The following is a 13,116-nucleotide window of genomic DNA, read 5'->3' as shown; positions in this document are numbered from 1 at the left end:
GCCCACCCTGTATAACGAAAGGAATCATTGTGACGCAAAGTAATCTAAGCATGTAAATTCTGGTTTTCAATTCTACCAAGAACTTCAGCCTGTCTGCAGGGTTTTCGATCTCAATTCTAGTTATGATAATCACAAGAAGCACAGTAGTTCTCCATGAATTTCTCTTGAACGAAATGCAGTGTCCATCGTTAACAGTGGCATTAAGGGAAACAAAACATAATTGAAGGATAATAATAAAAAAAAATAAATAAATAAAAAATTAAAAAAAAAAACACTATAGGATTTTAAAATTGTATTTTTTCCATTTTTTTAAACACCAGTACATTCTGTAAATATACAAACATACAATATATATCTGTTGAAAATGACAGGATGTATACAAATACCAGTTTTGGCAGTTCATTGAAATAATAACAATAAAATCTGTACGTACATAAAAATTGAAAAATAAAAAATTAATTAGGATTGTACAATGGAAACCCAGTTCGTATCATGTACTAACCATGCGGAATGTGCTAGAAATTCACACATCATATACTATTGAAGACATAATCAGGGAGCGTATTGATCTGGAAAACATGAAATTAAATTTTGAGCTTGTAAAAGCTTGGAATTTAGACACATTGCCTAAAGTTCGTTTATGTGAAAACAAAACAAAACAAAAAAAAAAAAAAAAAAAAAAAAAAACTGAAGAAATTAATTTCACATAATATGATAATATGAATAGTTTTTGTTTCCTAGTAGAAAACGGCCAACCTACAATAGCCCACAGTGAAAAGGCTAAACTTTTTAAAAATGGAAAATTACGGAAAACGAGTGTATCGTATATTTAGTTTTCTTTTTTTTTCTTCTTTTTGGTCGTACTTTTCTCAACTTGTCTTCTCATAGGAGATATTCAACAGTAACATTTTTTTTAGTACAAAAGCTTTTGACAATATGCACTTGAATTAATATATATATTTATGATAAATATATATATATATTTATGATTGGTAAAAAGAAGAAGAAAAAAAAAGAGTACGAATTTAAATTGTTACTAGACTCCCTGATAATGCTTGCCAACAACCAAACACTTGAACTAATGATCACTCTGAACGACTTCTAAGAAATAATTGTTAGGGATAATAATACTTTTATACTCATTTATTGTGGAAAAATTAATTTAATAATTAATTTTAAGAAATATTTACGGAATGTACCGAAGTTCGGAATCGATGTGTATATATATATATTTTTTTTCATACAATATAAGTCTTACTCTATCCGTATTGTCAATGTGTAAATTAAGAAACTTTTACATGAAGAAATTCGAAAGAAATAACATGGCAATGATAACAATATCGTACACCGTCCCTCCAATATTTACAGTAATTATCCATCTTAAGTTATGTACATCAATAAGTATTCCGGAAAAAATAGTGTCAAAGACGATTCATCTTTCTTATTTCTGTAATTTTCATTTGAGTCAGAAGGTAATTTCCGCTAAAGACTTACAGTTTTGTCAAGAAGAAAATCAAAACAAAGAAAAAAATTTCTGTTCCTATAGTTCAAACTACCTAGGTAATGAAAATTATTTAAAAGATATAGAACAATATTTTACAGGATAAAAGAACATATTTCCTCCCGAATTTCATCGATAATCAGGCCACCTTTAGTAAATCCTGTATTAAATTTCAATTGAAGAGTTTGGAGAAATGATGTGTACATCTTTGGTTTAATGTCCGTGCTTATACCTTTAGGATAACAAGCACAGATAATGGTTACTAAATAAATAGACTTATAATGCGGGAGGAAACGACAGTACCAGGGAAAAGCCATACTATGGTATTTGTCTGCATTGTACGGTATTGTATACTGCAAAGATTCTACTATTGCCATGGCCTACAAATATTCATTAACAAAATCACTGATTATTAAAGATTTTCTTAATAATAGCTCAATTTAAAAATAAAATGTATAATCGTAAATTGAGCATTTTCAAAATTCGATTCTAAATCACAGTACCAAATCGTTTCTGATATGTCATACTTAAAGCTCGCAGTAAAATCATCATTAAAAATGGTTTATATACATGTAATATATAATATACAAAATATTTCAAATATTAAAAAATATATATATCAGTCTTTTTAAATCCGTTCGTGATGAGTCAAAAGAGAGTTCGATTCCAAAAAGAATCTCGAAGTTACTTGATTGATCACAGTTATAAACCCAATGTAAACCACGTAAAGATTACTTGTCTGCTAAGGACCCGTTGAAATAGGTTGAATACCAGCATCAACTTTTGAGATTGTACGTTTTTCACTTTCAGTTGTACGATCAACAGCCTCAGAATTCCCTGCCCCTTGTGTATATGTTCTGCTAGTAACCACGGAAGACATTCTCTTGAGCATGTGCACGGACCAGGCATTAGAAATCGTTTTAGCAAATGTTTCCACCTTTCTCTGCAAATTTTCATCTTCATAATAAGGCATTACAGTCTTTATAGCACTTTCTATTCCGTCACCCAACATCAACTTCGTTTGAAATTCTACCAAACTCACAAGGAATTCCGGGACTATGTTGCGTGTTATTTCTGGTTCTGTGTTTTCAATTGCTTTCTCGTACGCCATTAACAAGTCCTTTTTACATTTGTGTGAAAATATTTTATAGTCAACTTCTACGTCAGACTCTTCCGACTCGTCACTTGAATAGAACATCCATGTTGAATCTCTGCTTAAAGTATCAAGTTTCTCCTGTCCTGACAAGGCTCCGTCTTCTGTGCAAAACTCATTACATTCTTTGAGAGTTGTCTGTTGGCTGCTTGGTGTCTTGTTGTCCCTGAGAAGATGAGAAAATAAATAAATAAACGAATAAATAAAATGTCAATTTAGACTAACAGCAAGATTTCCTAGACAAAAGTACAAAGAAATATATTAAAGTACGCATTTTTTAAATGCATTAATTTATATAAGAGAGAGCAAATATTGTTGTCTCTTTGATGTGTCCTGGGATATTGTTTTTTCTACAATATTTCTTATTTATGCAGTCCTTGTTTCTGAATTACTTCTTCAATTCTTCTTAGTTTAAAATTAAAATCTTACCTTTGTATTCAACCCGGTATCCTTATTTAGGATTTCATTTTCACAATATTTTGACCCTCTCTGTGCCCATGTACTGCTGTTCTTGCAAAATGTAAGCTGAAATATCATCCCTTTCACATTTGGTTGTATTGCTCCGATTCCGTTATACCAAGTAATCCAAAAATACGTTGTATGCCAATTCAACACTTGTAAGTATTGTATTCAATTACTAAGAACTTGAAAATTTGCTTCGTGTGAATTGCTTTTACAAATAAAAATAGTATTACTTAACCACATATTTCCTCTGTAGAATTAAGTAGTTTAATGGTAGGGGTTATTTCCTTAAGGGTTAGTTCTTCAATCGTGATGTACATTTGTTCACTTTTACTGTAGTAACACTATCAATTTGCCACTTATGTTGGAGTTTTCCTTCAGTTCTGTGCCTATTTCAGTACACCTCTATGCACTGTCAGGGTGTCTACTGGTCATGAAAGTCATGAAAGTCATGAAAAAGTCATATATTTTGCTTAGTGGTCATGAAAGCCATGAAAAAGTCCTTTATTTACCCAACTGGTCATGAAAATCTGAAATCTCAGAGTATATTTTTATACTTCATACTTTTATACCTCATACTGCAAGTACTGAAACAGTTGTATCAGGTCAGTAATTGTGAGAATTTCCCCCACCAGTTAGTGCTGGCTAACTGGTACTTTACTGTCTTCCTAGCTGCTCCTCATTTCATCTTCTAGTCTCTGTAATATAGTAACAACTTTTTACTGTCCAACTTTCTGATCTGCTATTTCTTTACTTCTAAGAAATGTAAATTGTGTATTTTTGGGCCTTTAGACTTATGCAAATAATATTATTCGTTTGAGTTTGCAGATTTTAAATTTGATCTATTTTTTTAAAACGAATTTCTTTTATAATTTGTTTTGTCTTTTTGAACCGCAATTAAAAATTTGTTTACTGCCTTTTAAATTGCTCTTGCATTTTAAAATTAGTTGTCAGCTAATCGACATTATGTACATTAGACAAATAAGAACATAGTGTGATCTTCATCTTAACCGATGCACCACTGATGGTAGGGGTTTATTATTACTAATGGTAAATTTTTATCGCCATGGTCATGAAAATTTGAACAAAAAGGTCATGAAAAGTCATGAAAAAGTCATGAATTTACTTTCTGGTATTCCAGTAGACACCCTGACTGTGAAGATCAATGTTGCTAGAGTTCTATACCCGGAATCATTCATAATCAGAACTGTTAATCTGAAACTAAATTTAGACAGGAGGAACCACTATCATTGATAGGATGAAATAATAGTAAGCCAAGTTAAAAACAGACATTAACTGAAAAACATTTATTTTCCGAACTCACACATTTGTACCTTGTGGAACCTAGTGACTGATATATTATACAGGCCTCATAACCATTGCAGTTGATCTGGCAGTGATTGAATACAATACTTACAAGTGTTGAGATGACATAGTATAGGTTTCCGGAATACTTGGGGCCAGTGGCGGACTTTTGGCACCAGATGTCCGCATTCAGCAAGACAATTCTGCATTTATAAAACTTGTCTAGACGTCCGTATTTATTTTTGAAAATTTGTAAAGTGTCCGTGATTTTTTATCTTCAAATGATATTCATATAACCTTATACTTCAACATCACCTCTGGGTGTTTTCATTTGTGCCCAGGCGTGTTTTTCGAACTGAAATTGGCTAGCTTGACTACGTCAGTAGACAGTTGAATAGCGGAATGAGCAAGAGAAAAAATGAAATGAATTTTTTTAGTTTTACGTTTCACAGTTATGCCGGTTAGGCTAAAAGAGACGGTGATTATGAGAAATGAATGAAATGAAGAAAGTGGGAGGAAACGGGAGAACCCCCAGAAAACCCACGAGCACAGTATTTGTCCACAACAAAGTCCACACAGCGCGAGCTGAGATCGAACCAAGGATCCCCAGCACCAGAGGTGGACGCTCTACCACTGAGCTCCCGCGCCCCCGAATGAGTGTCAGAAGAAGTGCATATGTAACAACTGAATTGAGGACATGGGTGAAATAGTGGTCTAACCAAGAACAATTTATAAATAAGAAACACAAGGTAATAACATTTGCCAATCTCTTTTGAAAATTTTTACAGAGCTTATATTTGTCAGCTAGTACAATGAGACTCTCAACTTATATGCTGCACTGTAGACTTGTACTAAAAGTTGAGATTTATTTTGCAATTTGGTTTTTATTTATACTGTGAACCTAGTTTGGATAGACCAGTATTGAACCTAGGTCCACAATTGTTTTAGTTTGTGCACAGTACTGTAGTGCATTGTTTCCATTTACAATTAAAAAAAAAAATGGTAGTCCGAATATACCGTGTACTCGTACTACTATTATTTCGTTAATTTTGGCGGATAGATCTAGTTTTGATGGAATCTTAAATCTTTTCTGTTTTCCGAATTCATTTGTTCTGCTTTTCACTCATCCATATGTGCTAATCGTAATTTAGGCATCTTGCGGCTTTAAGCAATTTATAACTGGAGGCCCCTTTACCCGCCACTACACCCACCTCGTAATACGCTATCCACTAATGAAATCGTATTACAGCATATCTTTGAGAGTTTTGCTTTAGCTACAGCCTGTTTTACAGTACACTCACATTTTAGTATATAAAGGTGTATCTTTGAGGTTATCAGTTTAGTGGTGATGTCATGCAACGCTTTCTTGACCAGTGTTGAATGTGAACTATGAATTCATTTTGGCATGAAATTTAAGTTTGTCATTTTAGAGTAATAGTGAAATGTGTCCAAACAAACAAAACGTAAAACGTTACAATAATAATTTAGAAAGAAAGAAGAAGAAAAAAGAATTGTTCCAAAAGTTGATTTCATTTCTTTTGCACACCCTCTGAGGCCCTAGTCTGCTTGCCTTGTTTGCCTAGTTGGAAATTCGACCTTGCTTGGGGCTATCTTTCTTGTACAGGACTAGGAACAATACAACAAAATGTAAAAGCAGTGATGTTCCAGCTTACATTTTATATGCATGAGTATATGGTCTCAGAGAGAAGCGAAATATTGTGAAAATGAAATCCTAAATAAGGACAGCGGATTGAATTCAAAGGTAAGATTTTATTTTTACTACAGAGTGTTTTCAAAAATGTGCACAATATTTTGGGAACAGATCCTCACATCAAAATAAGAAGAAAGTTCATATGGGTTTGTGCTCAAAAGTGGATAGTTTCGGAATTACAGGGTGCCGTAAACATGAAATAAGTGAACTTTAAAAGTTCATAGCTCCACTACTATGGGACCTATCGTAGTCGGGTCAAGACATCATTGAGGAGCTATTATCTGAACTACCCAAATATCCATATTTAAGAGTACTCCAGTACTTGGACACCAATTTTTAGAGAGGTAGGTGGAGAGTGATGAAATACTCCCAAACAGCCTTTCTAAAAATGATTGTGCAAGTACCGGAGGTTCTGAAAGATGGATATTTGGATAGTTTCTTTGTGATGTCTTGACCCGACTACAATCGGTTCTATTGTAGTGGAACTATGGACTTTTAAAATTCTTTTTTTTTTTCACGTTTTCGGCACCGTATAGCTACGAAACTATGCACTTCCAACCAAAGGTCCATAAGAATTTTTTTTCCTTATTTTGAGTTGAGTTGATTTTGAGTTTAACGTCCCGCTCAGCAGCGAGGCTATAGGAGACGTGGACCTACCGATTAACGTGGAATCCGAACCACATGAGCTCCCGCCGGGAATCGAAATCGGGTCTCCCACGCCAAAGTTCTTATTTTGACGTAAGGAATATATTCCAAAATTTTTGTAACACCCTGTATATCCTATAGCATCTATCGGTAACCTTCTTAATTAATTAGTTTGCTTTCTAATCTCTTCTGTTCCGGGAAAAGGTAAACTTCAGCACTTAAGGTCTAAACTTACTAGAACTGAGTATCTTTTGTTAACTTCTTAGAATTGATTACTTATACTGAACAACTTATAATGATAATAGTGTGTCCGCTATCTTCCTGTATACTAACTCGAATTCTGTGGAAATATCTGTGCTGTAACAATGTCATCATTTGTGGCGCTTGTGGCGTTTACTTCATAGGATGTCAATCCAAATAGAGCAAACATCACGCTAGATAGCCATTAATTGATTTTTTTCTTCCGAGCGTTAACGAAGAAACAAGTTATCACAAATGATACCTTTTTCCACCGCTAACTACACATAGAAGAAAATTCAAGTAATGACATTAAATTAAGACAAGAAACAGCATCATCGAACATTCAATTAAACACTCTAAAATTGCATTCGTATCAATATATTGCATCATGCACACAAGGCAAAGAACATGAGGCAGAATCTTAAAGACGCTACTATAGCGAATAATACGCAAGAATTGAGGCTGATATTTAATAAACTAACATACTTACATACTCTTTCAGATGGGCATATAGATTTATATACTAATAAGAATGTAATGTTAATCTAACTTATCGCAGATGACAACTGATACGAATTTTTACAAACTTTCAAATCAATTCAACTGATACGAATTTTTACAAACTTTCAAATCAATTCAGTGGTGCAGCTTTGACTGCATCTTGTTAGTTCATTAGTTTCTGTGCACCAATTGAGATTGCTTCCCGCGGATTCTCTCTTGCTCTCGCTGTTTGCGCGAGCTCCGCCTACCAGATGACGTAATCGCAAGTAAAGCTATAATTGGCTGCCGTTGGTTGCCAAGGCGATAGCCACATCGTCTGCAGGATGTTGCTATCCGTGCGAGGATGCATAGCGCTGTTATGAATGTAACAGTCTTTTTAAAATAAAAAGGGAAGTAAATTGTCTGAACTGGATACACCAAAAATAATGCACAAATAAGTTTATCACAACAATCAATCTAAGATTTTGCTGTAATGTATGTCCCATAGAGACGCAATGAAGGAATTAAAAAAAATAGTTCCTAATGCAAGAGATAAAAAACATTAATTAAGAAGTGACTCAAGAAATAATCTGGAGATTAAGACTACATGAACAAGCAAATGATGAGGTTTGCGAAATATTGTAGAAAAATAATTCCTTTAAGACACACCACACAGGTAACAATATTTATTCCCTTTTATAGAAAGAAAAGTATTTATGCACAAAGAGGAGTAAAATACATATAAATAAAAGTTAGAGTTTTGCCGAAATAAAAGTTCAAAATGGTGTTTCTTTTTATTTGAAAACCTTAAACAGAACTTTTCCTTCTAACATAGATAACCAAACAGTTCTCTAAAATATTCACGATCATCGTGCCTTTTCAGCAGAACTTGTTCCACTCTTCTATCTCTGCTATTGTTGTTTGTAATAACATAAATACGAGTATGTTTTATGCGTGGTTGGCTGGCACATACTTTTCTTGTACCACAACTTCTAGTGTACACTTTTCCCAAATACGTTTGGATTACTCATATATGAATGAGAGAACTTACACGTTATGCAGATCAAAATTAATGATGGTCACGTGACATCATCATGATTTGAAATAGAAAGAACCTACAGACAGCTAGAGCGATTACCTCAGCCGAGTTCATTAGTGGAGTCGGGAATTATTAAAGAAACGAAAATGTTAATCAATTACTCAGATGTAGCTCTTATAATGATAACGATGCATTGTCTATATCAATTATGAAACTGCTACATTCAGGACAATTTTGATAATAAGCGCTTTACAAATTATGCAACCTCAGAAAAAAAAAGAGAAAAAGATATTTTACGTTTATAAAAGTTATGAATTATCCACAATGATTGTGGTATCAGAAGAAATTAGTTATTCTAATGACATTACACTTCGTATATGTCCGCATCTTCTTACATAAACTAATTAGATTCTTATATACTAATTGATATATACTTCGCGATTGGAACGAAGGAGTCGGTGTCAAATATAGAAGTAGGAGGGGAGAAAATAGATCAGGCAGTGCCGGTCTGGAGCAATCACGGGCCCTCGGCTAAAGTTGGTTGTGGGCCCCCTGATCGAGAAACTTTTCACAGCGTATCTTCGGTACTTACAACAATGATTAAAGGTTTGATTGTGAAAAAAAAAAAAGTTTCTGAAGTATTTTAAATCTATCTATGTTACGATAAATGACAAGGTAAAACATACTTAAGCAATATAACGTAGATATAAATCATGATATAGGTTTCGGCGTCAGTTCAGCATTGTACTATATGATGTAATGCGGCTATGAGTGAAATAATAAAGAGAAATGTGTTGATATGGCAAAGTTATGCGAAACTCGTATAGTTATAAACATTTTTTTTTATTCTATGAGAAATAATGACAAATATTTAACGTGTATTACAACATTTATATGACCACGTAACTGTAAAAAGACTAAAATATTGGTATGCACTAACAAAGTGAAGCTCATTCTAGATTTATATTAACACAAACAGGCAAATTATTGATTACTAGTAATAAATGATTACAATATCACAAAGCACATAATTGTAAAATTGAAAATGACTCAGACATACACAGGAAGTACAAAGTATCAGGAATATATCAATACATTAATTTTTTTTCGAAAACTTCGCTTGTCACCGCAATTTCATCAATGACTTTATTTTTGTCCAAATTTATAAACAAGTCTCTCTCAACATTCGTCAACATTAAAGGAGATAGTAAGTTCTCGCTTAAAGAATATCTGAGTCTGTTTCTTACAATCTTCAATTTCGAAAAAACTCGTTCACAAGTTATCTGAGTGGATGGAATGGTCATTATATATTTAAACACAGTATATAAATTACTAAATAATCCAGACTGTGACGATAGTTCACAGAGAATGGGAAATGCACATGAGAGACATCTGAAACATTTCCTTTTAGTATCACATTGAGTTCCAGACTTTTTATCTTCAGATTCTTCTTCAGATGTCACACTTTCATCTGAATCACCATCATCATCATTACTTGTAATTCTCACAAATTTACACACTTCTTTCTCTTCTGGTTCTTCAGACTTGTCACTAAAATCTGCACTCAAATTACGATACTGGCTTGCAAACTGTTTCTGTTCTAACAATAACTCATTTCTATTCAGGTTTGCTAATTGAGAAACAGTTTGCAAGCTCATCTGGAAAATCTTCTACCTTCATTGCAACTATTTCCTCGTACCTTTTTGGGTCTAACCATGAACAGTCAAGCAGTAGAGTCTTGTTGGGTACAAACCGTTCTTCTATATTTTTACTCGCATAATCGAGAATGTTAAAGTATAGTGCTTTGTATTTCTGATCATGAGACAAATCTCTAGCCTCGTAAGAAACTTGTTCACAAGGCATTTTCTTCACCTTGGGAATTCTTTTTTCTGGAAAATCACCTTCTATATCAATTTCCCCATTCCTAAAATAAGCTTTGATGTCTTTAACCAGGGATTTACATTTATCATACAATCTTTTAAAATTTTTAACTTCTTTTTCTTCTAATTTCGTCTAATAATGCATCTACCGACTGCCAGGCCTTTACATAGTCTAAAGACTTGCTTTGGAGAAAGATGGACACAGGAGAAGTAACTGAAAACATGTTTAGCATGACTACAGCTAGAAACAAATTTTCGAATTTGCACCACTGTCCTAGAAGGGAACGCACTGTAAATTTTGTTTTGCAATCGAAATTGCCTGTTGACATATCTAACAATACTGACAAAAATGTAACGAATTTAGAAGATTCAACATTATCATAATGGATGATAGAGCTTTGTGTTTGCTCCACCACCTAGTAGCACTTTTTTTTTTTTTTTTTTTAATCGATGCAGCTTTGCCCACCCAGAATGAAGTTTCTTTGTAAATTTCTCCCATACGATCATTCTCTTGTATGAATTGCTTAAAAAGCAAGCGGATTCTTCCACGAGCCCAAATAAATGTTCTGCTTGGAGGCACTTTACAATAGAATCTGCTATAACTAAACTGAGAACGTGTCCCATGCAATGAGTGTATATGATTTCTGGGTTTACCTTCTTCAAATGTACTTGAAGATCATTATAGCACCTTTTCATAATACTGGCTCCATCAAAACAGCATGCAACCATATTTGAAAGAGGTATATTTAACTTTTCAAGTGATGATTGGCGAAGCACTATTTGAACAATTACAGAGGTATCTTCTGCTATAGTTAAATCAAGAAGTCTTTCATAGATTTTACCCTGTACAACATAACGAACACAAACGGCTACTTGGTCCATCACTGCTATATCTTGAGTAGTATCTATCATGACACTATAAATTATGCTGTCTTTTAAATCCTTAATAATCATATTTTGCCCCAAGAATCCTATTACTTTTATCATGTTATTTATGAAAGCTTTAGACAGGAAAGTAATTAGAGATCCTCTTCCAACTTGTCAATCTCTTTTTCCCTTTTTTTTTCTTTCTTTTCAAATCAGCAGCTCTTTTTCCCTTACTATTCTCAATACACTGATTTACATGGGTTCGCAGTATGACATCGTTCTGCAATAAGTAAGGCTAATTCGAGAAAATTGCCATGATTTCCCTCGCTTCTTCATTGCCCCTGTAAGCAAGCCCTCGGCTACCAATAAAAAGTGTAATATCTAGAAGACGTTGTACAACTTGTCTTCTTGTCTGAATATCCTTTTCTCTTTGCGTTGCTTGTTTACTACTCAGAAGTGTGTCTATATCACCTCCTTTACAACTTTGAAGAGCCGCTGACACAGAGTTCTGATGGTACTTAGAATTTTCATGTTCCGCCACTGCTTTATAAATATGTTTAACTCAAACATCATGCCCAGTAATAAATGAAGAGTCTCTATTGTCATTAGTACCAAATGCCATACAATTTGAACAAAAAGCTTTATTCAGTTCTACTGAATACGATAACCACTTCCTTTGAATTTTTTCACCACTAGGTAAGTCACGATAGTAAAGTTTACTTGGATTAAAAGGCAAGCTTTTTCCTGGTGTATCCAACTGACTAACTTGAATGGGATGTTGCTTCCAGAAGACTCTCTTAACTGTAATAGGATCAGAAACGTTCCAACTGATGAAATTTCCCAGCTCATGCGCGACATTACCTTTGGAAATATCTCCATTGTCATCGACACTATCAGAATCAGAAGACAACTTTATATATTCACCAACGAAGACATATGTGAAAAGTCACTTTTGTTTTCAGGCAAATTAGCATCTTGAGAAATACTGGCTGAGGAGGACTGGTTTTCGTCTGCGCTACTAAGTGAAGACTCCTTTAACTCGTAGTCATGTGAAGTAGATGTGGATGCCTCTGTGACGTCTGTGTTGCAGTCTCGTACATTACGAGCTGTGGAAGAAAATATAAATAAATATTGTAGACTAGACTAGTTAAGTACTGCACAAAATATGGTAGACTAACATACAATCTACAGTCTGCCGTTGCATATTATAATAGGTCGGTACCTTAGGTAGGAACAGGTTTCAACGCTCATTGCATTCAGTTTGTATACAGGGACTTGTTATCACTTTAGCAACCGGTTGTTTTCCTTAGCAACTGGAGGTCTATTGGACTAATTGGAGTCTTCCGAAGCTACTATTATGTTTGGTTCTTATTACCATAGCAAACCGTTGTTTGACGAGCGAGCGAGCGAGCAAGTGCGCGAGGGGCAAATAGTGATAGTATCAAACGTTATGCTAGGGTTACCACCCGTCTGGGCTTGATCCGGACATTCCGGGAGGTAAACAATTCGTCCGGAACAACATCTACTCCGGACGCCAAACGTCCGGGAGTATGAAAATTTATAAATCTACATTTCATATCTGTATCATAATACCTTAAGTCATAATGGTTCAAACAAGCACTACCGAATATTTTCATAATTCTTGCCAATTAACTTCCTGCTTCAAAAATGTTAAATACAGCCAGTCTTTTTTTTTTTTTTTAATGAACTGTTTTGTACTTTATTCAGGGGTTTATTATGTGGTTGGCACCAGTAACGCAAATAGGTTTTCTTTCCATTTTCTACCACAACAAAACCTACTTTCCATTATTGATTGTAATTGACAGAAACAAT

General features: G+C 34.1%; 1 protein-coding gene across 4 annotated transcripts in view; it reads right to left on the bottom strand.

Moving 5' to 3' along the window:
- Positions 1 to 285: 285 nt before the first annotated feature.
- The window catches only part of LOC145690787 (uncharacterized), a 105,491-nt gene continuing 92,660 nt past the window's right edge, over positions 286 to 13,116 (bottom strand). For 3 of the 4 annotated variants that reach the window (XM_081766055.1, XM_081766056.1, XM_081766057.1), the window contains one exon: positions 286 to 2,820. In XM_081766055.1, coding sequence (XP_081622181.1) covers positions 2,244 to 2,820 — 577 coding nt within the window. In that variant the 3' untranslated portion in view covers positions 286 to 2,243. The remainder of the gene's footprint in view (positions 2,821 to 13,116) is intronic. The other variant, XM_081766058.1, reaches the window with a different exon arrangement.

This window comes from Thermobia domestica, chromosome 7 (genome assembly GCF_964235325.1).
Source record: "Thermobia domestica chromosome 7, izTheDome1.hap1.1, whole genome shotgun sequence".
Lineage (NCBI taxonomy): Eukaryota > Metazoa > Arthropoda > Insecta > Zygentoma > Lepismatidae > Thermobia > Thermobia domestica.
The sequence above is the reverse complement of the archived record's forward strand: the minus strand, read 5'-3'. Positions and strand labels throughout refer to the sequence as shown.